Consider the following 26807-nt stretch of genomic DNA (forward strand, 5'->3'; position numbering starts at 1 on the left):
AACTCTTAATGGAGCCAACCTAGGCTCCACCCAGAGGTAGATTCCATTCCTTTGACCTTTGGGCCACCAGTGCTGCAGTAACTATATCTTTGTATCCTGAAATACTATGTGGAGCTTTAATTTGGTAGGAAAAATTACTTTCTTGCAGTTCAAAATAAGTTATTTTTGAAAAATTGTGGTATAGGTATTAGGAGTACATAAAAAAGGGAGGCGACAGTGTGAGGCTCAGAGCCTCTGCAAGGGAAGCTTAACGTTGGGTGTCGGTTGTAAGGCTGTGGAGTTGAGCCACAGTAGTGGAGACTGAAATGTGGAAATATATAAAGTAAGATTATTTGGACAGTAGTGCTGATTAAATAGAGATAGTGACTTTTACTGGAGTCAGATGAAATTACACAATTTAAAACAGAGTTTACTTTAGGCAGAGACTCTAGGACACCAATGCAGAGCCTACCCAAGAACATCCCCATTTCTGTTCCTGGACCGTCTTCTACTGCTCCATCAACAAGTAAGGAATCATTCTGTTTTATGATTCATACAATGTTTTTAATGACAAATTGCAGGTTTATTCACTGTTAGATTAGATATATGATTTCTAGAGTATCTACTCATTTATTTTTTAATAGTGAAAGCAAAAATGGAGATTTATTCAATGTGGCTACCTTGGGAAGAGGAACAAAGATCCAGTGACGTCTCCTCCCCTCACTGCTAAGTCCATTTTCAGGGTCCTGTTATGAGGTTAAGGTTTCATTAGAGGGCCATAGTTATGCATATTTGAGCAGTCAAGGTCAGCATGTAGTCCTCTCAGCCATTGACTCATGTCTCCTCTGTCAGGTGATCTGACAGATTGTAAATCTCTTATCCAGGAATTTAGCCTCTCTCTTCTCCCTGCATGAAGTTCCTGGGAGCATTATAGTTTCTTGAAGTCTACTGTTTCAATATTCTGAAGGCCAAAGGGTGGGGAGAGTTGTCTGTGTGGAGTATCTTCATCCTTGTCAGGCCATTATACTTTCTCACTCTGAATATGTCCTTAGCCTTTTCCTCTTAGTTTTTCCATTATCCTTCATGGTGGTTTGAATGCGAGATACTGCAGTCAGCTCAGACCAAGGAGTGGAAACTTCACCTAGCTGGGTTTTTCTGGACATGATGGATCTGAGGAGGACTGGGGGGCTGGAATGGTTAAGGGGCAACTGAATGTTGTATTTTCCTTCATTCTGCTTTACTCTAGGCAAAGAAATCAAGAAATCCAAATTGATTCGAAGCCAATCTTTTAATAATCAAGCTTTTCATGCAAAATATGGCAACTTAGACAAGTGTGCTAGGTATGTGCTGTCAACTGTTCATTCTTAACTGGAGTTTTTATTTTGTGGTCACCCTATTTATTTACATGAAATATTTACATCACTATAATCAGAATTAATTTTGAATTCTTTTATGGGCTGATAATTTGACAACTTCTTTTACAGATAATCTTTATGATTATCACACTAAAAATAGAAGGTATTTGCTATTTGTATAAAAATAGGTATCTTTGCACTGTATGAAGACTATTGCCATGACATTATATAAAAAATCATAGAATCTGCCCATCATTTATGAGAAAGGTGGAATATACTGTACATTCCTCTTAACTTCCAAATGAATGTGAGCATGCTCTATTTGCCAACAGGCTGCACATTCATGCACATTGTATTATTTCTATATATAGAGAAGCCACAGGTATGTTTAGCCAGTGAAGTGGTCACAACAGAGTTCTGATAGTAGATATATATCTGCTTTTTGTTTATAGCCCAAGTCAAAATTATGACCAGCTAAGATTAGAAGAGAAGCAGCATGATTAAACTACCATGATTTGTAATATGTGTTATATGCATATAGCATCTAACAGCTGTAGGTCACTGGAAAACCCAAGTAGTTTTAAGAAAATATGAGGTTGCTTGTACAAGACCTGTGCACAAGATCAAGCCAGTCAGTATTCTAGCGTGGAAGGTGTAGGGACTCACGAGCCCTTACCTCTAACTGAGGAGCTCCTGACAGTCGATGGCTTCTGGGAGAGCAGAATCTGTTTTCTTTAAGGTTGTGACCCCTGCTGGGTCAATTCTCTTCTGGTAGATGGCCCACACTTGTGAGTATATGGGTAGTAAAAATTGTACTTGGTGGGTTATTAAAAAAAAAAAAAGACATGAGGTTGGGAGAGGGTGGGGAGATAGAAAAGGGGGTAGATCCAGAAAGAGATAGGGGTGAAGTGTAGGGAGAAATATGGTCAAAATACATTGTATGAAATTCTCAATTAATGAAAATATCAAAAAATATTATTATAAAAAATTATATTATTCACCATATATTAGATTATATATAATTATTATATATTATTATGTAAAAAGATTTTAAAAATTAAAAAGAAAACACAAATGCCCTAAAGAAGGTGTTGAAGAAAAGTACGTTTTTTTTCTGTTATTAATCATACCTTGTTTCAGACTTATAGCTCTAGCTTTTGGCATCATCGGTAGATCCATGTATTTTTCCTAGCCAACAGTGTTCTCAGGATGGAAAACAGGATTGTAACTAAAGATAAGCTAGTCCCAGGAAGGCTTTACCCATCTTACCTAGCTTTGCTGAGCATCAAAAGAAGAGCTGTACTTTTGATGACGTAAAGGAAATGCTTTTAAGTTGTAGAAAAAGTATGTATTTGGAAGCATGGAATATAAAAAATAATAAATGCAACAGGCATGTTTCTTAAGAAGTAAAAGAAAGTATTTACACAACAAGGTTAAACCCCCCAAGTGTTGGGTAGTTAAGACTTTTCGTGGTTTAGGTTCTAACTACATCACATTCTTTTCTAGTAAAAGCTCCACCTTAGCTCACACGCCTTCTGTCTCAGGGCTGATGAGGACTGCCATGCTTTCACTAACTGGTAAGCAGCAGTGTACATTCTTCCAAAGATGGCTACTTTAATGAAGTATTATTTTCTTTAAACAATACATCCTTCTAATTCTAGATATGATGCTTTATTTTAAAATTTATTTTCTTTTATGTGCATTAGTGTTTTGTCTGTGTGTGTGTCTGTGTGAGGGTGTTGGATCCCCTGGAACTGGAGTTACAGACAGTTGTGAGCTGCCATGTGGGTGCTGGGAATTGAACCCAGGTCCTCTGGAAGAGCAGCCAATGCTCTACCTCTGAGCCATCTCTCCAGCCCCATGATGTTTTTCTTAAATGTGTGTCCTCATCAAGTCTTTAAGCAATAAACTTTTCCTGTCACTGGGGAAACTGAGGTCCCTTTGTGGTTCTTAGTTTCCTTATAAAAGAATTTATAAACAGATTGAAACTTGAGGATAGTTTTATCAGAATTTAAGGGAAAAGCAACAGGACAGTCAAGCTGGAAATCAGTTGCCAGGAATAGGAATGGAGAAGAGAGAAAGAGGCAGCAATGCTGTCTGAGTTACGGCAGATGGCAGACAAGCAGCCATGCTGTGGGGAGGGGTGCTTTAGAGAAAGAGGAAGAAGTCCAAAGTACCAGAGAAGGTGTGCTTGGGCTCTGGGCAGCACCTGAAAGGAAGAGATGGAAGAGCAGGACAAAGAAAAGTTCTGCCTTTCTGAGTCAGGCCTCGGGAAGTTGGGCAGATCCAACAGAATCTCAGAGGGGCTCCAGGGATGGAATTCTGAGAAGAAAACTACATTATCTCATGTAAGGATAATTATTCTTCATAGCTCTTTAAGCATGGCTTCCTGAGTGATGATCCTTTGGTCAGGTGACTGATCTGTCCAGCTGGATTAACTGTTAAGGGAACAGATGATGGTATGTTTCCATCAGAGGTAGATTAACTGTTAAGGGTACAGATAATGGTATGTTTCCATTCAGAGATGGATTCCACTAGAAATCAGAAGTGCTTTGATCATGGGATTTGTTTAATGGTGTTATCACCATATTTTGTGGTACATTAAAAAATGGCACTAGACCCGTTGGGTACTTACATTAAGAAAACCCAAACTTCAACCTCAATTAATATCTGAAATTATATAGAAATCATTAACTCAAAATGTAAACTTAGGCACAAAAGGTAAAATTACAATTTTTTTGAAGAATATATGGAAGGAAGTCTGTAATTTGGGAGCAGAAAGATATTTAATCATAGCAGAAAAAGAGTGACATACTATATTGTATCAGAATTTAGAACTCTGTCTAGGCTTTGAGATAGGGTCATAGAAAGACACAAGTCAAGACCTGGAATGGGAGAAAATATGCATAATGTATCTTATCTGAAAAGAATTTTTGTCAAGAATGTTCAGAGAAGTCTAAGACTGGACAGCTAAGCTTAAAATGGCCAAACGTTTTGAATGTAAGCCTTTAAAGAAGATAGAGATGTAAGTGCATGAAAAGATGTTTGGCATCACCAGTCATTAGGAAGTACAAATTAGAACAGTGAAAAAGTGGAGCATAGCAGTGTATGGCTGCAATCCTAGCACTTGTGAGTTGGAGGCAGGAGGATCAGGAGTTCAAGTTCATCCTTGGCTACATGCAATACTGATGTAGCCTGGGCTGTAGGGGACCTTGTATCAAAACCAAACAAAGTAGTAGTTATGGGGAAAATGCTGTACCGCCTGTTGCTCATAACATGTCTGAAAATCAAATACTTATAATATTGATTTCAAAGATGAAGAGTACTCTGTAGACTTCCATACATAGAGAGAGGGAGAGGAAAGGAGCTAGACAGTGCTTTGGCAAATTCATCTGAAGTTAAACACACTAAAAAGCTCACTTTCCCCTGACCATTGTCCTCCATTACCCCCACCCCCACCCCCAGTTTGCTCGTGTAGATCTCATCCATTTCTCTGTCACTGGGCGATCCCTGTGTCTTTCTTAGGGTCCTCTTTACTAGGTAGCCTCCCTGGAGTTGTGAGTTGCAGTCTGGTTATCCTTTGCTTTACATCTAGTATCCACTTATGAGTGAGTATATACCATGTTTGTCTTTCTGAGTCTGGGTTACCTCACTCAGGATGATATTTTCTAGTTCCATCCATTTTCCTCAAACCTCACGATGGCGGGGTTGGGGGGGAAAGCGAGATTAGGGGAGTGGGAAGTCCCAGCTGGATCAGGAACAGAGTGGAAGAACAAGGAAAGAGACACCATGATAAATGAAGACCCCAATGGCAATAGGAAGAAGCAGAGTGCTAGAGAGGTCCCCAGAAATTCACAAAGATACCTCCACTATAGACTAGTGGCAATGGTTGAGAGAGTGCCTGAGCTGACCTACTCTGGTGATCGGATGGCCGAACACCCTAATTGTCATGATAGAACTCTCATTCAGTGACTGGTGGAAGCAGATGCAGAGATCCACAGCCAAACCCCAGGTGGAGCTCCAGGAGTCCAACCGGTGAGAGAGAGGAGGGATTATGTGCGCAAGAGATATCGAGACCATGATTGGAAAAAGCACAGGGACAAATAGCCAAATTAGCGGAAACACATGAACTGTGAACCAATAGCTGAGGAGCCCCTATGGAACTGGACCAGGCCCTCTGGATAAGTGAGACAGTTGATGAGATTGAACTGTTTAAGAGGCCCCCAGGCGGTGGGACTGGGACCTGTCCTTGGTTCATGAACTGGCTTTTTGGAACCTAGGGCCTATGCTGAGACACTTTGCTCAGCCTTGGTGCAGGGAGGAGGGGACGAGACCTGCCTCAACTGAACTACTTACTAGGCTGGACTGAATCCCTAGGGGAGAACTTGTCTTGGAGGAGGTGGGAATGGGGAGTGGATTGGGGAGAAGGCTGGGAGGTGGGAGGAGGGAGGACAGGGGAATCCATGGCTGATATGTAAAATTTAATAAAATAAAAAAAAAACACACTAAAAAACCCCCAGCAATCTATTCCTAAGCATTTACTAAAAAATATTAAAACATAGCTACCCACAGATTTATACACAAATGTTCATAGTGGTTTTATTTATTAAAGTCAAAAACTGGAATCATCCAAGTGCCTGTAAGTGAACATTTAAGACAAATGTTAGCCCATCTATACAACACCAGTTATGAAGTACTAACATTCCTATGCAGATGAATTTCAGTTATACTGATCATATAAAAAAATAAGACAGTATATTCCATATGACTTTTTTAATGCAAAATCCTAGAAAATGCAAGCTAATCATTAGCAAGGGAAAAATTTGTGGTTTGTAGAAAGAGGCGGCAGAAGAGGCATGATTATGAAGGGCCCAAGGGAACATTTGGGATAGCATGTTTTCATGTCTTGATTGTGATAATGGCAGTGAATTATATACATGCCAAATCTTAATATAGTACACTTTACTGTATATAAATTATAAGAGAAAAGGCCCACTGGAGTTTTCTCTCCTTGGTAAACGTCTTTCTGAGGGATCAACACCTCTGCCTCTCCACATGTTACTTCCAGATGACTCATTCCGGACTCGCAATACCAGTAATGTTCCAGCTTCCTTTCCTCCTAATCCTGTCTTGCCCAGTACTTCCCGTGGGACAGGTAACACAGCTGATCCAAAGAGCAGTGGAAGTAAAGACACACAGCCTCGGAAGGCTACCTTGTGAGTACCAACTTTCCACTGCTGAGTGTGCTGTTTGGTTCAGGGCACCTTCCTTCCCACTTCCACACTTCAAAGATCCGAAAATGTCTCTAGTGAGGGAATGTTTAAGATGAAAGTAGTTAAGTGAGAACCTTGACTATGTTAGTGTGTATAAGATATCTGATATTAACATATGGCAAAGACATCTTCACTAGGCATCTAAATACCTAACTCTAGTGCCTGATCACCTGGATTCAGAAAGGTAGCACAGCTGATGTCACTTTGCAGTGCCACAACAGCATGGGATGCAGAGTGTGGGCTCAGTAGCTGAACATATTTGTAGACAATACTTGTGCTTTGAAGTTAAAGTTATAAAAGGCCTGTTTTCTTTCCATGGTTCCTTTTTGTGTGCTATTTGCTTCTTGATTGAATTAGTTGCTTTTGAACATTTAAAAGAATGGTACCCTAAAAATCATCACAAGAACACTGCAAGGATGCCCAAACTGTAGTTGCAGTTTTGTTCTTTCATACAGAACAGCCCTTCAAGTCACAGTGAAACTTAGCAAGATTCAGATTTCCTCTTGAGACTGTGTCATTAAATTCATGGGCTTTCCCCTTCTCTTCCTTCTTCCCTTCTTTCTCCTTCCCTTCCTCCTTTCTTCTTTCCTTTCTTTCTGTTTTTGAGATGAGGCTCACAATGTAGCCCACTCTGGCCTAGAACTGGCAACCTCTTGCCACAGCCTCCCAAATACTGAGATTACAAGTATACTTCACTATGCTTAGCTCACAATTTTGAAAAAGTTTTTCACTTGCGTCTTTCTATAGAAACTCTTCTCTGGCTGACTGGAGTTCCTTTTAGGAGCTAGTTGTATTATAATTCATTTTAAATTCTGATTGGCCATTGGGTATGTACATTAGAAATATGTGTACCCCATTTCATTCATAATTCAAAAATAAAGATATTGAATGGAGCCCAGAATGTGGGACTAAATGCTCCAAAAATAATCATAGGAACAGGTGATTCAGATATTGCAGAATAGTGGTGCCAACTTGAAGGATGTTCTCTCTACAGAAAGCCCCAGTGCTGTTTAGGAGCCATGGAAGCAGAGGTAGCATGGGTTGGTAGTCTGCAGCACTCTGGACTAGAACCATGTACCCAACTCCAGCATGAGCAAAGTCACTGTGTATTGGTGAGCCTGGCCCTTGGGCTTCTGAACATCTGCCAAATAGCAGCAGGTCTGGCCCATAGCTCATTTAAGGGGCCTCTCAGTTCCATCTCCTGAGATCTTTCTCTCTCACTATAGACCCTCTTCTTCTACTGCCTTGAATTTCTCCTGAGGAACATGGTAGCATCATCATAACTAGTTTTGTTTTTTAAAGAAAAGACTGCTGAACCAATATTTCGTGGTCGCTTTCCTTTCTTCCAGATGCCTTATCTGTTTTTACATTGCTGAGTACATCTTTCCTTTTTGCAGACTGAATTCCCTATTTGTATAACTGATGGCTACCAAAATGAATCTACAATAAAGACCAATGAGAACTCATGTAGAGTTTGTACCTTTTTCAAGTGATCTGAAGGAAGGCTTGCTAGCATCCACAGCCACTTCTTCACACATGTCTGGCTGTGAAGCACCTGGCTGTTCCCACACATGGTTCTAACATGCTCATTAGCTGGATGGGTGATTGGTGTCTACACACGTGTTTTTCCAGTGAAGTATTATCCACAATTAAGAGACCGTCATATCAAAATTGAAAAGAAAAAAGTCCTCTTTATTTAAAATAAGCCTATGAAGTGATTGCAGAAAGTGTTACCTCAGTTTTTATTTCTTAGAGAAATTCTGCGCAGTGCACATGTTTTACCAAATGGCACCTCTGGTGTTGACAAGCAGTGTGTCATAAAGGAAGTATAGGTGTGTGGCAGAGCTTCTGTCTTCCAGGGTAGGACAGTTGATATACCTGTGTAATTTTCTTTATGGTTATGCAATTGAAGGGGATGCTATTAGGTGTGCACAGGATGGTCTTTGATACTTACAGGTAATTCCTTAATGTGTAATTCATTTCCTCTTTATCAGAGTTCTCATATTGTAGGTTTACTCAGAGTAGCATATTTATATTTCTTTATTTACTTTATGTAGATATTTGTTTTACATTGTCTTTTTGGTCCCTTTCTCCTTCCCTCCCTTCTCTCCTTCCTCTTTTTTTCTTCTTTCATCAGAAAATCTCGAAAATCCAATCCTTAAGTCAGCTGCTTGGTGAAGGAGGTGAGCAGTCAGCAGAGACTGTGATGGTGAGAAGGCTCCAGTGATGGCCGGGCATGTTAAAGAGTGGAGGGAGAGAGGAACATCATGCAGCTGATGGAAACTTACCTCATTTGGAATTAGATTCCCTAGGAGGTATGCCATGTTTTAGTGTGGGCTCTGAATCCCGTTGTTCCAGTGCAGTGTAGTGAGCTCCAACTTGAGGTGTGTACTCAGACTGCAAAACAGACATGCCTGGCTCTGTGGGAAGCTGGCTGTTGATTACCTAAATTGTACATTTAGAAATTCCATGGCAGTCTGAATTTGCTGACTGTTCCTTGGGTAGCTCCTTGGGCAAGGACACAGGAGGTAAGGAAGGCACTGTATTTCCTCAGAGCTCTCTAAGCTGAGCAGACAAGTCAAACCGAACACTGTGGTCCTATGGGTGCTGGGATTCTGTGACAGTGTCAGCACCTGGACGACCCCAGTCTAGATTCGGCCATGAAAATCTGCAAAGATTCTTGAAAAATTTAGCTACAAATACCTTAAAAATGATAGATTAATGATTTCCTTAATTTCTAGAATTTATTTTATAAATGCTTTGTTTACATTTTGGATTGTATCTGTCCTTAATTTCAAATGATGAATCTAGTTTGAATCAGCTGTTATTCCAAACTATCATGCTCATGCTACATCAACAGCACCCATTTGTACTAATGCTAATACTTCCATCAAATTTGCCTGTGGAACATAGATTGTCCTTAACTTTAAAATGTCGGCTCCTGAGATAGAATGTATGAAGCTATTGTCAGCTTCTCTATTTCAAGTGCAATCAGCATATACCTATATTGATATCAGAAAATACTTGTTTTTTAAAGATATATTGATGTATGATAAAGATGATCTAATTTGTGGATGCATACATGTGCGTGGTTACTTTTTATAATGTGAAATGGATAATGAGCTTGTTTAAAATAAAGCAGAGGTGAATGAGCTACCAGCACTTGTGAGAAAAGTTTTAAATACTTCCCTACAGTTCTTTCTCTATAAAGAAAAGGCCTTTCATCTTTAAATAATGGGCAAGTGGAGCATATTTGTGTCAACTGTAAAGGACTCAGGGACAGCGGCTACTGCTTCCTCCTTTTTGTCATTCCTTTCCTTCCCCGTGACCTCTGTAGGGCACTGTTGAGGGACTCCTAACACCCTTCATCAAGGACAGGCAGGGAGAAGTGAGAGTCTAGTAGCCATGAGAAGCTAGACCGTCCTGCATAAGGAAATGCACTTGAACTAGTTTATGTCTCCTACTAGCGTTAGTAATATGGAATTGAATCTGTTGTGGTCTGGGGCCATCAAGGCTGCATCAGGTTTTTCAGTACTCTGGTTCAAAAGGTCGGCATTGACTCTGTCTACTTTAAAGAAAATGGAGAGTTTCAATTTGATTGTTAAATAATACACTTAGTAGTTATAAGCTTTTTATATTCCTGTTATTTATGTGGGATAAGGGGAAAGTGATCTGACAGAGAATAGTCACCACTGCTTATAAAGTTGGAAGTCAATTGCTTAGGCATTAAATTCTCAATTAAAACAGTTATTCAAAATTACTTTTGGAAGTATTTTTTTCACAAGCATTAAAAACTTTAAAAATTTTTGAATCTTTGTTAAAATTATACCCCAGAGACAAAGATGCCGGAAGATTAAAAAGCCAATGGGTGGCAGATAGGAACATCCACTCAGATCTTCTTATCAGAAGACCTGATCTTCTTTAACTGGGTGCGTTGACAGTGCTCTGCTCCATCTGCAGTGCTGGCCTGCCTGTCACTGGCTTTGGCCCTGTTCATTTCAGTGTGGTATAGCCATAGGCTTCCTTTTCTAGATTTCATCTCTCAAAGTGAGAAAAGAGCCAGAGCCCTCTTAAAATTCCTCTTTCTGGTCCCAAGTTCAATTCCCAGCATCCACATGGTGGCTCACAACCACCTATAAATGTAGTCCTATGGGACCCCAAACCCTCTTCTTGTGTGCAGATGTACATGTAAACAAAACATTCGTATACATAAAATAAATCTTTAAAAAAATTAAATTTCTCTTCCTACTATTTCCCCACAAACACACCTGAATAACTGAACACAAGTACCTACAAATGCCAGTTAGAGCCGTCTTCTCTCTTGTCTATCTTCGTAGGCCCCAGAATTTTCTGGTCCTAAATGAACATCTGTTAATGCATGGGATGACTACAAGAGTGAGTTCATGTTGAGACTGTGGTGAGGGAGTCTGATTTAGACTGCCTCTTGACACTACCTCCTGTTCATGTCACTCATGACTTCCAGTCATTAAGTAACTAATGAATAAACTCTAGTTGTGTTTATCTAGTAGATAGCACATAGAAATGCAACTAAGCATTTAGTCAGCACAGCTGACATTTTGAGACTAGTTAGCCCCACTCAGGAATCTCTGCTTTACTCCCTAAGTACTATCTTATTTCATTTCTATAAGATAGAAAATGACTGCCCAGGAATAGAGGTGTTTTCATTTTCCTTGCATACTGGGACAAAGTCCATGCTTACTTTTGTTTAAACACAGTGGGTGACCGAGGCAAAGGCCGCCCACTACTAGCAGTCTCTGAGAGACTGTAGAGAGGGGAGATGGAGTAACAAGGACTTGAGACTAGAATAGGAAGGATTGGCTTACCATTGTCACACTGAGTGGCCTTGGGCAAGTGTTTTCCTCTCACTGAGATATAAGGTTTGATATATTCATCATGTGCAGTGGACGCTAGAGTCAAGGCCCTGCACACGATAAAGGCTCACCAAGATGTTTCCTTAATCAGCAATGAGGATTACATAGACTTTTTGTTGGTAAAAATGAATATAATTGAGACTGTATTCATCACTATACCAAAGCAATTATAAAAGGTCATTGTTAGTATATGTATTTATGTGTACATATATAAACTCTTATGAAGAAAGGAGTGTGCAGAGGGAAAAATACCTGTCACTCCTGAAAGTCAGGATGTGTCCCTGTTTCTGGTCCCTGTTTGTTTTCCTTATAAAATGAAAACATTGAACTGGATTATCTGTGGTTCCTGTGATGGAGGCATGTGACTAGATGTGTCATGGAGATGAGTGGGTGTTGTTGAGCTGGACATTGTGATTAGGATGGATATGGTGATTTCCTGCTAATTTTAATAAAAAAGAATTCTATGATTAATTAAAACATTACAACACAAAAAACACTGAGCGTGATGGCACACACCTTTAATTCTAGCACTCAGGAGGCAGAGGTAGTTGCAGGCCAGCCAGATTTATGTTGTGGGCCCCTCTGGGATGGGGAGGGGGGAGGGGAGAGAGAGGGAAAGAGAGAGAGAGAGACAGAGACACAGAGAGAAGCACAGAGACAGAGGAGAGAGAGACAGAAAGAGAAATTCTGGGATAAACTAACACTGATTTTGCATGAGAGAGAAATAGAGAGGGAGAAGCATGCCTATAGGAGAAGGTCCATGTACTCCCCAGAGACTTTGTCCTACACCAGCTGTCCTTCCTACTGCTCTCAAAGTCCAGGTATATGAGCTGCAGAGAAAGGCTCTCTCAACTAGTCTCCAGTCAGTCAGCAAAGGCTCTCAGGAGCAAGTTTAAAATGCCAGACAGATTGCACAGACGTCTCCTTAAAATATGAGTCATTTTAATTTCTGTGTTAATCAGAGAACAGCCACAACAAACTGGCTGGGTACAGAGGACAGAGGACACATCCTTTACCATTGACCACCAGCACTCTGGCTCAGCACTGACTGTGACTGGGCTTACACATGCCTGAGTCACAGGACAGTGGGGTTCACCACCCTGCCCAGAAACAGAAGCACCCTGGACATCTCCTCATAGATCATGAAATGAAAAGGTCGGTCCACTTTAATGACAGGAGGCATGGAGTAAGCGACAATCTCTGACAGTGTCCCTGCCACTGCTTCAGTTCCTCTTTCATCCACCTCAAGCACTGATTGTTGTAAGACCTAGAAGAAAAGGAAAGGATGTGGAAGAACATTTGTGTGGCAATGGGAAGAGGGAATTGACAGAAATTTTCTACAGTGATTCTGCCCACCCAGCCATGTTCCTGGGGTTCAGTGTTGCAGCCTATCTTTGCTAAGAGGTGCATGAGATTGCACCAGAGACTGCCTCATAAATCAAAACAATACCCAGAGTCTATGGGAATTGGTGTGGGGTGTGTGAGATGCATTCTGGGCTTGGAACCAGGGAAGCTGGCTGGTAAATTTCTACATGTGGGGCATCTAGTGTGTATTCATTGAACATGTACTTTGTGATGCTCATTGTTGAGCTGAGCTGCTGGCCCTTGAAGGCACTTTGAACTGCCAGATACTGCTCTGAGGCATTTCCTGGGGGCAAGCCTGAGGGTTTGTGGTGTCTTCCTGGACCCTGATTGCCTATGCTCAGGCTGAGGTTACCACTTTAAATCTCTCAGAATTGACAATTGCATGGACAAATCTGAATCAAACTCTTGATTGTGATGGTGAGGGAGAGAGTCGTAATGAGCACAGACCAGGAATGCTAACTAGTTCACTGTAGTGCACAGAACTGCTGAAAGAACCAAGATTACTTCCCATGAGAAACACTAATTAGCTAAAGAGATTTGGTGTGAGCTAGCAATAAAACTAACACTTTCCTTGCCAGCCAAAAGGATATCAAAGGACTCAGCATGTCCAGGCACCTCAAAATACCTTCCAGAGGTACCAGCGTGGCCCCAACACCAGTAGCATGAAGTATATGCTTACTGTTACCAAAGTTGAATAAACTTGTTCTCAGTACTTCAGAAGCAGGACCAAAAAAATGTGAGTCAGAGAACTTACCAGTCAACATATTACAAAATAATCATCCATTTGCGTATTGGGCTGCTTTCCAAAGAAGGGATGAGTTCCTTGTCTGAAGAATGGGAAGGAGGGGGGAAAGATGAGGAGAGGAAGAACAAGAGGGTCTTCTGAGGCTAATTATAGAGGAAGGTGGAATATCCATCACAAGGCATGGGAGGTTGGGCCAGGTGATGACTAAGGATTTCTTTCATGCTAAAGGCGATATAATTTCATGATCCTTTTCAATATTCATCATAGGTGCTGATGGGTTATATGCCAGTGTGTATGAGGGGCAGATGCCTCCCTAGGCCTTGGGAGAGAAGAGAGATGGAGCTCTTCAATGAGTACCTAGTTAAAAAAGGTGTTTGAGTAGTATGGCTTGAGGTCCTTTGAACACCCACCTTGGATGCTACTTCAAGTTGTTAGAACTGGAGTCAAATTCCCTACTACAACTAGACATTTAATTACAATGACATGGTTTTCGAAGTATTTGTTGGTTTCAGTGGCACTGCATGCTGAGGACAGCACCTTAGCACAGCCCCTGACTTGCCTTGGACACCTGAAGATCTCTTGCCACGGCTGAGAGTTCGCTGAGGTCAGCTGAGCTGGAGAAGACTTTCCTGATTCCCATCTGCTGGAGCAGCTTATGCATCTCATACCTCTGGTCCAGCTTGAACTTGGGAAAGAAAACTTCCATTTTCCTGTGACACAAGGACAGATGATGGTGAAATGGCTGGAGGCTGCTGACAAGGACACCCTTCCTTCCTCCAAGAGTATTTCCTTCGCTTGACTGTATATAGTTCATGTGATCCTTTTGTAGCGTTCTATCAGAGAAAATACTTCTGGCTTATGAAGCATCACTGTATCTACCCCAGTGAGCTAGTTCTTAGCTCACTACCCCAAATCCTTTTTAGCAAAGAATGCCAGACTCCATGCCGTTTTTCTTATGTTTAAAAAACAACCCTAACCAACTCCCTAGCTGCTTCCTGTATCGTTGCAGACCGCTGGACGATGCTGTTCCCAGCCCAGAAACCCAGACCTCAGTATTCCTCGAAAACTTGGGAATGGGCAGACAAAGAAGCAAAGAGGGCTTTCATCTAGCCCTGCCATCTTAGCCTGGGAGGCTCTGAGGTTATTTATTTTCCCTACTGTGAGTTCTCTGAAATCATGAGATTTGGAAAGGTAAGTTTTGTGGCTCAGAAAAAAACAACAATATAAAAGCTACTAATTACATCAAATTAATCTTAATTTTCAGTTTTCTTGCTCCATAAAGAGCAGTCAAAAGTACATATACCAATATCAGAGTTGTTGCAAAGAATGATTGACATATGCAAGGTGTCCAGAACAATGTCTGGCATACAGCAGCTATTTCGTAAACACACTCTTCCTCCACTTCTCTCCTTGTTGCACAGCTGGACCAAGGCTCCAGGCTGGAAGTAACTGAGGATGTGACACTTCCTAAGTGTTAATTCATAAATATAGTCAGTCAGCAAACTTTGTTAGGGTTTCTGTTTCAGTCCTTTGCTAGTGCCTAAAGATGGAAAGAAAAATGAAAGTGAAACCTGTAGCCAAGGACCTTGGATTGAGCTCCTATCTGTACCAGTTCTGGAGTGGCAGGACTTGAAAGGCACACCATGAGATTCTTACTGGAGCTGTCTGCCTTGTGTTCCAGCAGGTGGACTGACTTCCAACAAACACCAAGTGTCTACCCTGCCTTTCCATCTCTTCTCCACACAGAGTCCCCTCCATGTTACCTGCTCTCATGGTCCTAATCCCAGCCAGGCATTTGTCACTCTTAGAGTCAGACTCTGGCCTAGCCCTGGCCTGGCCTCCTTCATGTAGGGCTCAGGGAGACATTTCTAGTCCAGATGTTAGGACTGAGCTATAAACTCACTACCAGACTCATTCCTTTCACAGTCTTAGTAAGTGGTGTACCCATCCTTGAGATGCCGAAGCCAAGAACTACAGCTACTGTTGACTGACTGATATCCCCCAGGATCCACATCTCTGTTTTCTTTCTTTTTCTCCCCACCCATTGCTTATCTAGTCATCAGTGTCATCAGTTGTTGCTTACTGACACATCCAGAGTCTAGTCTCCCTCTATCACTCCACCGGCTCCTACCATAGCCTAAGCAGTGGCATCTTGAAGTTACACAGCATCTTCTGACTGGCTTCCTCATGGTCCTCCTCATCCTTAGTGCCTGCTCCCAGCACAGGCTCCTGTGTGATCCTTTCATCAGATCTCCTCAAGCCTCTGTTCAGAACCCTCTGTGGCTCCCCATCTTCTGCAGGCAAAGCGCAGGACTTCTGTGCTTGTGATGTGAGGTCCTGAGGTGGCCATCCCTGAATCCTCTCACCTCTTCTCCAATGGCTGCAGCTACATAGGCAGACTCACGAAATTTGCCCCTCAACACCAGATGAGAACATCCCTGGCTTTGACCTGCACCTGCTGATGTGCTCTGTCCTCTTATAGTGTTGTTTCTCTCCCTCTGCCCGGCTTCTTAACTGATGCAACCATGGCATCAGTAGGTACCTCAACAGGCAAACTGTTGTATTTGCTGAGTTAATGAGCAATAAAGCCAGGCCTACATTGGATTGATGTTGAGGATAGAGTGGAAAATAGAACATATGTTGCTTCCACCTGCAGGAGCTTGGTGCTCACTGGGGAGCATGAGCAGCAAGCCACAGGGCATTGGGTAAAACTATTGGGAGTGGTCATGAGGATGGCAGGCCAAGTCTGCGAGGCAGGGGAAGCATCATACCTGGTCTTCATATTCTGGAGCCATGTCTCCACGAGATCTGTGGTCAGGTAGTCCTCCAGGGCCAAGTGGTCACCTGTTTTCTCCATGAGCACCACTAGCATGGTGGCATTTCCTTGGTAGGGCAGCTTGAGGATGTGACAACGGAACTTGTTATCGAAGGTGGAGGCAAAGTTACCTTCCCGGTACATCATGGGCACCATAACTGCCTTGTATTTGTCCAGGTGGAAAGTGTCAGCCTCGGTGAAGACAGGGTCAAATGGAGTCAGCCACTTCCCTGAACAAGTCAGAAGAGAGCCCCTATAGAAGCAAGCCTTCACAGAACACGTTGGTCTTACTCAAGTGGTAGAGGAGAGAGCAACCTACTACCCCCTTTACTCCGAACATGAGTGCTGTTCCTTTTTAACATTTGCTTGGACCACAGCCCAGGCAGCAAATTCCCCAAAGACCAAACTTCAGATCTACCCATGTCCCACAATGGAACCACACACAAAAGCAAAGACATCCCCTCCTCTCATTTGTTCCACTTGTTCTGGACCTGAACAAAACTTCATTTCCTGGTGGATGGCTTCCAATGCCTGTCTGCATGAGGGACTCCTAGCTACCATGGCCCCAGCATGCCCTTATGCAAACATATACTTTACAGGTAGTGGGGGTGTTTCCAGCTCAGCATTGCTTCACGTGGTTCTGGGAGCAGACGAGACCACGATGTGACTCTACACTAAGTATCTGTTTTGGGGTGCTGGCACATGGCCCTTCTTTTTGGGGTGCTGGCACATGGTTTTGTGAGTCTCCTGGTACAGCTTTAAGTACCAGAGGCACCTGCACCATACCCTGTGCCCTGTTGGAGCTGGAAGAAATCAGGGTTATGAGGTCATGGGATCCCTCTTCACATTTAGCCTCTGCCATTCGTGTGTGATCCTGATCAACCTAGTTTCCCCAACCTTCACCTTCATCCCCTTAAGAAAGGAGACAGTGGCCCTACTCTGCTTGCTACATTGCCAGGAAGAACAAAGATGCAGTCTGTTCCTGTCCCATGGTGGGTAGTAAGTGCCAAGGACAGTGTTCAGTACCTTGCATATATCAGCTCTTGTGGCTTTATATCTATAGCAAGTTAGAGTCCCAATTTTTATATAAAAAACATCCAAGACCAAGGGACTAGAGAGGTGGCTAAGCAGTTAAGAGCATATACTGCTTGTACAAAGGACTCATGTTTGGTTCCTAGCACCCATATTGGGTGGCTCACAACTGCCTGTAACTCCAACTCCAGGAGGATCCAACACCTCTGACCTCTGGGTGTACCTGCACACATATGCACTCTCACTCTCACTCTCTCTCTCTCTCTCTCTCTCTCTCTCTCTCTCTCTCTCTCTCTCTCTCTCTCTCTCTCTGTCTCTCTCTCTCTCTCTCACACACACACACACACACACACACACACTATAATAATGACAACAACAAATCCAAGGGTAGAGATTTTGCCCCAGATCACAAAAACAGAGAATGGGAGTAGAGATGCAACCCAAGCCTTGCTGATAGTGAACTGCTCATTCAACAGCCCGGTGCTACCTCTTCCAAACATTAGAAGAAAACCAGGCAGAGGAGCTGTGGAAACTGAGGACCACATGTCTGCAAGTGGTGAGAAGGGGGCCTCAGGACCACAGGTCTGCAGTTGTGAGAGTGGGGGCCTCAGAGAAAGCATCAGTCCCTCCTCAATGTATGCTGCACCTACAAAGCAGAGCCCATGCTTGCCGAGCATCCTTTAGCTCTAACTACACTGACCAGAAGAAGGGAAGGGAAAGAGGGTCAGGTTTTTGTAGCTTTGCAGCAACAGAACACTATCAATACCTTTGAACAAGATGTAGTCCACCAGAATTAACTTTGTTTCAGGATTAATTTCATCAAAGAGCTTGGGAATTTTTCCCCGTGTCTCTTTGTTAATGTAGTGGTTCACAAGTCCTTTGGCCTGTGAGGAATTTCGAAAATTTGTAGGCACGTACTCTGTATCAAAGTACTTCTTGGATAGATTGAAGTATGTCTCTTTGATATCAAAGTCCTTGTGGATGAAGGCAAGGCTACCTAGGATGAGGTCCAGATCCTGGTTGCTGGAGAGGGTCTCTCTGAGCCTCTTGAAGAGGGATGGGAGGATCAGGGGTCCTGCTTGGCTCAGAGCCTGTAGATGGAGCCCATTCTCCACCTGGACTTTGGTCTCTCCCTTGGCTCCCAGCATCAAGCAGACCATGGCCACTGACAGGCCAAATGGTGAAAAGATCACATTGCCATCGTGCCTCATGGAGATCTTTCGAAGCAGGCTGAACCCAAAGTTTGAAGTCTCATTGGAGAGCTGTTGCAGGCTAGTCCTCAGCCAATATTCTTCCTCTTCTTCATCACTGGGGACAGTCCATGTGTTCTCTTCCCAAGTCTGGTTCTGAAGATCCTGAGACTCCAACTCTGCTTGGGCCTCTGGTGAATGGGAGCTGAAGTTCAAACTGGTTACCAGCCACACCTCTGCCAGGAGGACAGGAAGCAAGAGGCTAAAAACCACCCTCATGTGCTCAGCTGTGGAGGCCAGGGGCCACTTCCCTTCATCCTGGGAGAGAGAGTCGGGGGGAGGATATCTCAATATCTAATAAAACATCTTTGCTAGGTGTGGACTTCCCTGGGTTCCTGCAGGTTAGTTATACACTAGACTGACCTGGAGCAGATAGATGTGTGGAGGGTTACCACCTGTTTTTTGTTTTGTTTCGTTTTGTTTTTTTACAGTCTTCTTCCATGTCCTGTCCTCTGCCAGGTCCTTGAGCATCTTGTGGTCCCTCCCCAGTTTCTGCTCACTGACTTTCCTCCAACAGGGCCAGGTATGGCTCTTTTCTATGGAGTGGACCTCAGAGAAAGATCAGTGGGAGTTGGGGCCATTGACTGATCTGCTTCAGGCTTTGCCTTTATCATTTGGCCACAAGACCTATCAAACAGCCCTCCATGCTAGCCCCAGGACCTTGATGTGTGACACCTTTGGGGATTTGGAGTGTCCAAGAGGGAATCTGACAAAGGGAAGGCTTCCCCACACAGAGTTTTCTGATTTAGGCCCCTCCTCTCCTGCACTTCCTGTACCCAGTTCCCAGTAGGTCTCCTTCCTCTACCCACAGCTCTAGGATGGCTGCAGGAAACGTAGCTGATTCTTTTTTACACAAGACCTGGGCTCAGCCCACTCAGTCTCATTGATCCTGAAGGCACACACTGGCTACCCATGCCCCAGTTCTACAGCCCAGTGGAACCTAACCCTGCCTTGGCAGTAGCTTTCTAGTACCACACTCCTCCCTCTGACTGTCACCACAGTCCTTCTGACTGTCAGTTGCTACCTCTCTGAAATTCCTCTTCACCCTCAAACCCAAAATGTGGCTCTGGGGCTGTGCCATTCATTATACTGTGGTCAGCTATATTACCCAGTGTCCTAGAGACTGATGTATATGTCACCAAGATGTCCCCAATAGCTCACTCTCTCGTGGCCCACAAGAAGGCCTGGATGGCAGTGGGTTTGGGGGATGCTTGACAGTTCCCATCAGTAAAGCCCCTTACTCTGATCATGGGACCCGAAGTCAAAATGTGACAAGTTTCTGAGCTACTCCTGGTCCGTCTTCTGTACGTGTCACAAACCACATCCAGCTCCAGTACACAAGCCCTTGTCACCTGCTTTGCTAAATGCCCCTACAGAGTCCAACGCTACAACTTTCTAGCCTGAATGACCCTGCTGGGTTTCCCAGATGTCACTATTTAGGATTTGCTTCCCAGTCCCAAGGACAAGACTGCATTTCATAGGTCATCGCATTGCTGTAAGCATTGGGTCATTACCTCCTTCCAGGTACAAAATATCCCCAGTCTCATGCCTTCATTTTTGAGATGGACACCATACCTCTGTTCCTTCACAACTCAGAACTGAAGCCTTACCCTCTAAGGTGAGGGTATGGCGAGATGGGGCCTTCCAGAGGCGACTAGATGAGGTCTTAAGCATAGTGATGGTGATAGATTTAGTGTCCTTAGAAGAAAAGACACCACAGTCTCCCTCTCTCCACCAAGGACAGCCATCTGCAAACCAGGAAGTGGGCCCTCACCACACCCCAACCATGCTGCCCCTCACTTTGAGCCTTTAGAACTATGAAAACTCATTTGTTAAGCCTCCAGAATTTGTTATTTTGTTATTTTGCTCCAACAGCCTGAGATGCCCAGGAGAATTATATCACTGTGTTTAGCTCAACTTTGTAAATTTAAACCCCTCAGAGTAGTCCTGATTTCATAGTTGCTTCTGATAGTCTCAGCCATCAGGAAAATCCCCAGTGCACTCTAATATCCTTTCTTAGGACTAAGTCTCACACTATTCCCGAAGTGGCCCTATAATGCCTGGCTGTTGCTACACCTACTTCCGAAACAGTGTAACTTGTCCTTACAGGCTTTCGTTCATCACGGGAGCCATCCACAATATATACAGGGTGCTTGATCCTGGGATGGTGCTCCTAGGACTAGGGCACCATCAGGTATGCTGAGGACACACCTTGTCACACGGAGCCTGAACAGTAGGAAAAGGGATGTTTACCTAACACTCAGCTCTGAGCAATGTGTGGGGAGCAGTGCCCCACTTGCCACTCCCCAGCCCTGGTGGGACCAGGCTCACATGCCTGGGCAGTGAGCTGTGGCAAACAAATACCAAGTCTTCAGAGCCATTTCCTTGGCTATCTGTCTATAGCTGACATGCCTTCAATGCCACCCTGAGCTCAACTTGGATTTACAGTCATTTGGAGTTTTAATCTGGAATCCCCTATGCCTGCCTGCCCCCTAGATCTCACCTTGAAGCCCACTAAGACAGAGTGAAAGCAGCTCTTCTCCCCACCCTTCGCTATTAGACACTCTGGAGGGCCCCCGCCATCCACCACCTCTTACCAGTTCCAGACCTCTGGTGCTGAGATCATTCAGAGCAAAGAGACAAGCATAAGCTTTGCAACCCAAAGCCTTCTGCAAATATTTGTTATTCCAAAGTGTGGTCCCCTTAGGACTGTTACTGATTAACACCCTGCTGGCATATGGTTGAGTTTCTGGAAATTCCCTAGGTTGGTCCTGTGGCCCCAACTATGACCAGAATTCACAAGAGGCTCACCCTTGAGGGATGGGGAATGAAGGTTCTAGAAAGAAGGTTATGGTGGGCCTCATGGCTGCTTCTGGGAACCATAAAGGGGTTTGGGTGGAACTTAAGAACTATTGTCTTGTCCCCAAGGAACTGTCAGTCCAGTGGTGGAGACCAGCTTCCTACTGGGTCACCTCTTACAATACAAAGCCTGTTGCAAGGTCACTGTACTACTTTGTGTTGAGACTGACCCTCTCAAGGAAGAACTGAGTCAGAGCTGGAAGTTACTCTTTAAGACACAACTTTTCAGACTTAGCAGGTTGCCATGTGTAAGCTTTGTTATGTGTCCCTTCCTATTCTTGAGGTGAGACTTAATGTAGCCTAACCCAAAGAATAGGGGGAAAAAGTAATAGGGGCTGGGTTGTAGCTTAATTGGTTGAGTATTCCCTGGGTTTGGTCCCCAGCAGTTCATAAAACAAGGCATGGCGGTGCACACCTGTAATGCCAGCACTAGGGAGGTGGGAGCAGGAGGATCAGAAGTTCAAGGTCATCCTTGGCCATATGGCAAGTTTGAGGCCAGCCTGGCTACATGAGACCCTATCTGAAAAAATAAAAGAATTTCTCAAAAAATCGATAAACAATAATGCTCCAACTATAATAGGAAGGCAAAAGAAAACTCCATGTCTTTAAATACAGTGATATTCCAGAAAATCTACCCTGGTAGATGTGGCCACCTGCTCATTTCATGATGGAGGCCAGTCATTGGAAAGGAAGATGGCCATTGGGGAAGAACTCCATTAAGCAGTGGACTAGCTGACTGGAAGTTGGTGACCTGTCATCTTGAAGAGCCATCTTGCCAGAAAGCAGACTAAGCTCTTTTTATACAGAAGGCGTGTGATCGCCAGCTGGCAGGTGCCTCCTCATAGGTAAAGATGGCTAGATGACACATCTCATGTGAACCAAGTATTCCCAAGGTGTTTTTCAGTTCTTCAAATATCAAGAAAGACATTGGTTAGTATATTTTGTCAAAGACTGCTATTGCCTTGTTATTGGTTAGTGTGAGGGAGGCAGCTCTCTAGAGAAGCACGACACTGCAGTACCTGGACTAGAACTCTGTCAGGTGAGTGGTCTCTGTCCATTCTATCTGACTCATTTTGAAAGAACAGACCAGCATCACCCTACAGGATGAATAAGAGCCATTTTTCACAATCCAATTTAAAGACATTTTTCTAAAGCAAATAGTAAGTCCAGTAGCGTTTGTTACTGTGTCAAACTGAAGTGCTGGCCGTGGCTTGTGGAATAGCAACCAACCCCTGATCCTACCTTTGGGGTATGAAAACATTCCCACTTATTCTCATTTTCACTCTCGCCTACACCATCCTCTGAAGAATATTTATCACAGATCTTTGGAGAAGCATGAAAATCAATTTTCTGAGATATTGCGGACCCCCTGTTTTGACCACAGAGCTTTGTCTATTTTCTGGATCAGATATGGAATCAACCAAAGAACAATAAAGATGAGATCTGGAAGATTCCTCTGGAACAACCTGGATGAGGTGGACAGAGGTGGGCAGATCCAAGATCACATTGACATGAAGTGGGATTTTGTGGTCTTACTGACAGAAGCGTGACCCTGGGTGGTATCAAGTCCAAATGCATCCCATCACTGGGACTAAATGGGGGCCTGCTTGGTTAGCTAGTGTGAGTGACTTCACTGCATTGGAATGATGTCTTAAACTAAGATCTGAGTCAGGCTCATTTTTGGTACCAGGGTCCTGTTGAAGCATTCCACATGCCGTGCTAATGGTTCTTCTGTCTACAGGCGCCTGGGGAACTAGCTAGGATCATGCTGGGGCAATCATGGTGACTGCAACTCAGGATGGATGCAGGCTTGCCACACTGAGTTCATATAAAGATTGTAGATGGCCTCATCTTTGTAGGGTGCACAGTTACTTGCTTCATTCCTCTACACCCTTTACATGTTGCGTATGTCCCATGTCACATTTTCCATATATTTTTGATATAGGTAAATATAAGTATATTTATTTATTAACACTATTAAAAGAGATCCGTAGCATGAATCTTAAAGAGTCTTATTAATAAAATCAAACCTGGAGCCAGGTATTGGGGTGAACTGGAAGATCAGAGAAGCAGAACAAGCCACAGCTATCTCACCTCACCAGTTCCTCAGCTGATCCTGTTTCCTCAGACTGGAAGCCTCTGAGTCCTCATCCAGAATGAAGCTCAGCTGAACTGCTGCTCAAAAGCCTGAAAGCTTAACCAGCCAAATGCTTCTAGTTTCTGGTCCTCACGTGTTATATATCTTTCTGCTTTCTGCCATCACTCCCTGGGATTAAAGGCTCACTTTCTGGGATTAAAGGTGTGAGTCACCATGCCTGGCTGTTTCCAGTGTGACCTTGAACTCACAGAAATCCAGAGGGATTTCTGCCTCTGGAATGCTAGGATTAAAGACATGTACTATCACAGCCAATCCTCTATGTTTAATATTGTGGCTGTTTTCTTCTCTGACCCCAGATAAGTTTATTAGTGTGCACAATATTTTGGGGGACACAATACTACCACAGAGATCCATGGATTCTTAAGTACACTCAATACTTCCCAACTCAGGGCTGTTTTTTATTATTATTATGCTTGCATTTATGTGTGTCTCTAAGGATGCGTTTATGCCTTCAACTCATATCTAGCCCCACAGAACTGTTCCTTGTTCTCCTCTCCCTTCCTTCCCTTAGTCTGCCCTTCCCTCCCTTCCCTATTCTGTCCCCCTTTGTCTCTCTCCTCTGTGTCTGTGTCTTTGTCTCCTCTGTCTTTTTCTGTCTCCTCCATCTCTGTTTCTCTCTTGCTGGGGATTGAATGTCGGTCCTCACACATCCTAGGCAAGCATCCTCCCTCTGAGCTGCATCCCCAGCACTCTTCCTTGCTTTCCTGGTCCATATTTGCATTCCCCTTCCTTACTCTGTCCCACAAGACATATACATAATATTCACAATGGCATATGCTTACCCTACTCCGAAAGCAAATCTGTAAAGAAAACTTGGAGATTTGCTGGCAGTGTTTCCTCCTTTGAAGCGGGAGCATATGGTCCAAGCACCATGTTCAGAAGATCCTTGGCTCAATTCTTTCTCTCCCCTTCTGTGTGGTTATCTGAAATGTGCTTGTCCTCGTTTCTTTGAATTTTCATGTGGCTTTGAGACTTTTACCATCTTAATTGCATCGTTGAGTCTGTAAGATGTTAATGTTATTCCCAAAGTCTAAGCCATGCAAAAAGGTACAGGAAGAAGTGCACCGTCCCAACCATCCCACCCACTTTCATCTAACCCTCCCCCAGGCTCTCGTGCATCATTTAACCACTTTCTTTCCAGTTCCCTTTCTTGTATTTCTTTATATAAGGATAAACATATGTGTTTGTACTTCCTTAATTCTTCTTTATGAAATCGTGATGCTCATAAGGATTGTTACTTTTTTATTTGACTTCACAGTATTCTAGTGTTTACTCAACGAATTTCCTATGTTTAGGCTTTTATGTAATTTCTAATGTTTTGCAAATTACAAAATATTTTAGGGAGATTATTTTTAAAACTGCCAGATGTGTGTCATTCGTTTAAATTCCTCAAAGTCAGCCTTCTGTAAAAAGGGTAAATGCTTAAAATCATACGTTTTGTTTTGTTTTTTAGAATAAAGTTGGAATTGACTAAGAAGAGGTTTTAATGTAGATTTAAGCATGAACATTAAATGGGAGAGAAGTGTAAGAGAAAGACAGTACATGCCTTGGGGTTGGGGCATGCACGAACACACACACACACACACACACACACACACACACACACACATGCACACACACACACAAAACACACACACACACATACACACACACACACACACACACACACACACACACACACACACACACACACACACACTGACCACTTGGGATTAGATAACCTATCAGGGAGTTTTATAAGAGCGTGTATATATGTATGTGTGTGTGTGTGTGTGTGTGTGTGTGTGTGTGTGTGTGTGTGTGTGTGTATGCATTTGAGAGTTCTTGCAGATGGCCTAGATTTGGTTCCAAGCACCCACATGGTAGCTCACAGCCATCTGTTAACTCTAGTTCCAGGAAATCTAACACCCTCTTCTGACCTCCATGGGCACCAAGCATGAATATGGTACACATACAGACAGACAACACTTATACACAAAAAATAAATAAACCTTTAAAAAAAGAATGTTTCATTAAATGAGTGGATAAGGAGGTTTGTGATAGTGATGCCCCCAAATATAGCATGAGAGCTAACTGAGAACATGTAAATGTGACAGAGTTGGGTCAACTAGTCTTTGTTGCTGTAATTAAGTTGATGATGGAAGGAAGAGACTGCTGGATTGAAGAGGGCCCTGGCTCGGATGATGAAAGTTCTCATAAGAGAAAGGCAGAGGGGGGCGTAAGGCAGAGAACCATCAGGGGGAAAGGCCACATGAAGATGGATGTAGAATCTGGAGTTGTATCTATAGTCAAGGAACGCAGAGGGCTGCTGACACCCACCAAGACAAGAGTGAGACATGGAGTGGACAAACCTTGACCTTGAACTTAGCCCTCCAAAGCTGCATGACTTCTGTTGTTTGAAGCGACTTGGTTTATGGTAATTGGTTGCGTCAGCCTTAGAAAACAAACACCAAGTATATTGCCAAATTCTCTTTGCAGGAAAAATCTGGCATCTACTAAAGATGGATGAGAAAGGCTGTTTCACTCCTAGGCCACACCGCCATGCATTCACACTTTCTGCCAACCCAGTGCTTAGCAAATGGGATTTCAGTGTAGTTTTAGTTGGTGATTTTTAAGTGAGGTTGAGCATATATCCAAGTGTTTAATCACTATCTCTGTATTTGTTTGTGTTCATGTCTTTCTGATCATTTTTGTGTAAAATTTTTAATTTTTTTCATTAAATTGTGAAGTAATTATCATGTATGGTAGTGTTGGTATTATTTTTCTCAACATTTTGACAAAACACCCAACTGAAGCTAAGGAAGGAAGATTTATTTTGGCTCATGGTTTCTATGCATCACCACAAGGGAAGACACAGTAGAGTTCCTGGTGCTAGAAGCATGTTCTAGACACTCCTCACATCTTGGTGGATCAAGCAATAGAGAAAAAAACTAGAAATGGGGCCCAGCTATAGTCTTTAAAGGTCCCTACTTAAGTATCCTAAATCCCTGAACTAGGTTCCATGTTCCTAGGGGACCATAATCTCTCTCAACAGCACCACCAACTGTGTATCATGTGTTTAAACATATGAGTCTATGGGGTCAT

At 43.2% G+C, this 26807-nt stretch overlaps 2 protein-coding genes across 9 annotated transcripts in view; one reads left to right on the forward strand and one right to left on the reverse strand.

Annotated features, from left to right (window-relative positions):
- The window catches only part of Ppp4r4 (protein phosphatase 4 regulatory subunit 4), an 89080-nt gene extending 79314 nt beyond the window's left edge, over positions 1–9766 (forward strand). For all 8 annotated transcript variants that reach the window (XM_052738857.1, XM_052738858.1, XM_052738860.1 and 5 more), the window contains 5 exons: positions 419–505; positions 1226–1319; positions 2841–2911; positions 6403–6550; positions 8745–9766. In XM_052738857.1, the coding sequence (XP_052594817.1) occupies positions 419–505; positions 1226–1319; positions 2841–2911; positions 6403–6550; positions 8745–8769 (425 nt within the window). In that variant the 3' untranslated portion in view covers positions 8770–9766. The remainder of the gene's footprint in view (positions 1–418; positions 506–1225; positions 1320–2840; positions 2912–6402; positions 6551–8744) is intronic.
- Positions 9767–9884: 118 nt separating this feature from the next.
- On the reverse strand, positions 9885–26534 carry Serpina10 (serpin family A member 10). The gene is made up of 4 exons (XM_052738866.1): positions 18223–26534; positions 16381–16654; positions 14169–14319; positions 9885–12766 (listed from the first exon to the last, which is right to left on the reverse strand). The coding sequence occupies exons 1-4, from the start codon at positions 18923–18925 to the stop codon at positions 12575–12577; spliced, it is 1320 nt and encodes a 439-aa protein (XP_052594826.1). The 5' UTR covers positions 18926–26534; the 3' UTR covers positions 9885–12574.
- Between the last annotated feature and the right edge of the window lie 273 nt (positions 26535–26807).

This window comes from Peromyscus californicus, unplaced genomic scaffold, assembly GCF_007827085.1.
Source record: "Peromyscus californicus insignis strain IS unplaced genomic scaffold, ASM782708v3 Scaffold_15__1_contigs__length_86483966, whole genome shotgun sequence".
NCBI classification, from domain to species: Eukaryota; Metazoa; Chordata; class Mammalia; order Rodentia; family Cricetidae; genus Peromyscus; species Peromyscus californicus.

Bases quoted from the DNA above. Each gene is read 5' to 3' on its own strand.
- Serpina10 (XM_052738866.1), bottom strand. From the start codon at position 18,925: ATGAGGGTGGTTTTTAGCCTCTTGCTTCCTGTCCTCCTGGCAGAGGTG. The intron at 16,655-18,222 runs GTATTGATAGTG...TGACTTGTTCAG, and splicing joins GGACTACATCTTGTTCAAAG to GGAAGTGGCTGACTCCATTT. The intron at 14,320-16,380 runs GTATGATGCTTC...CTTGTGTCACAG, and splicing joins CTCCAGAATATGAAGACCAG to GAAAATGGAAGTTTTCTTTC.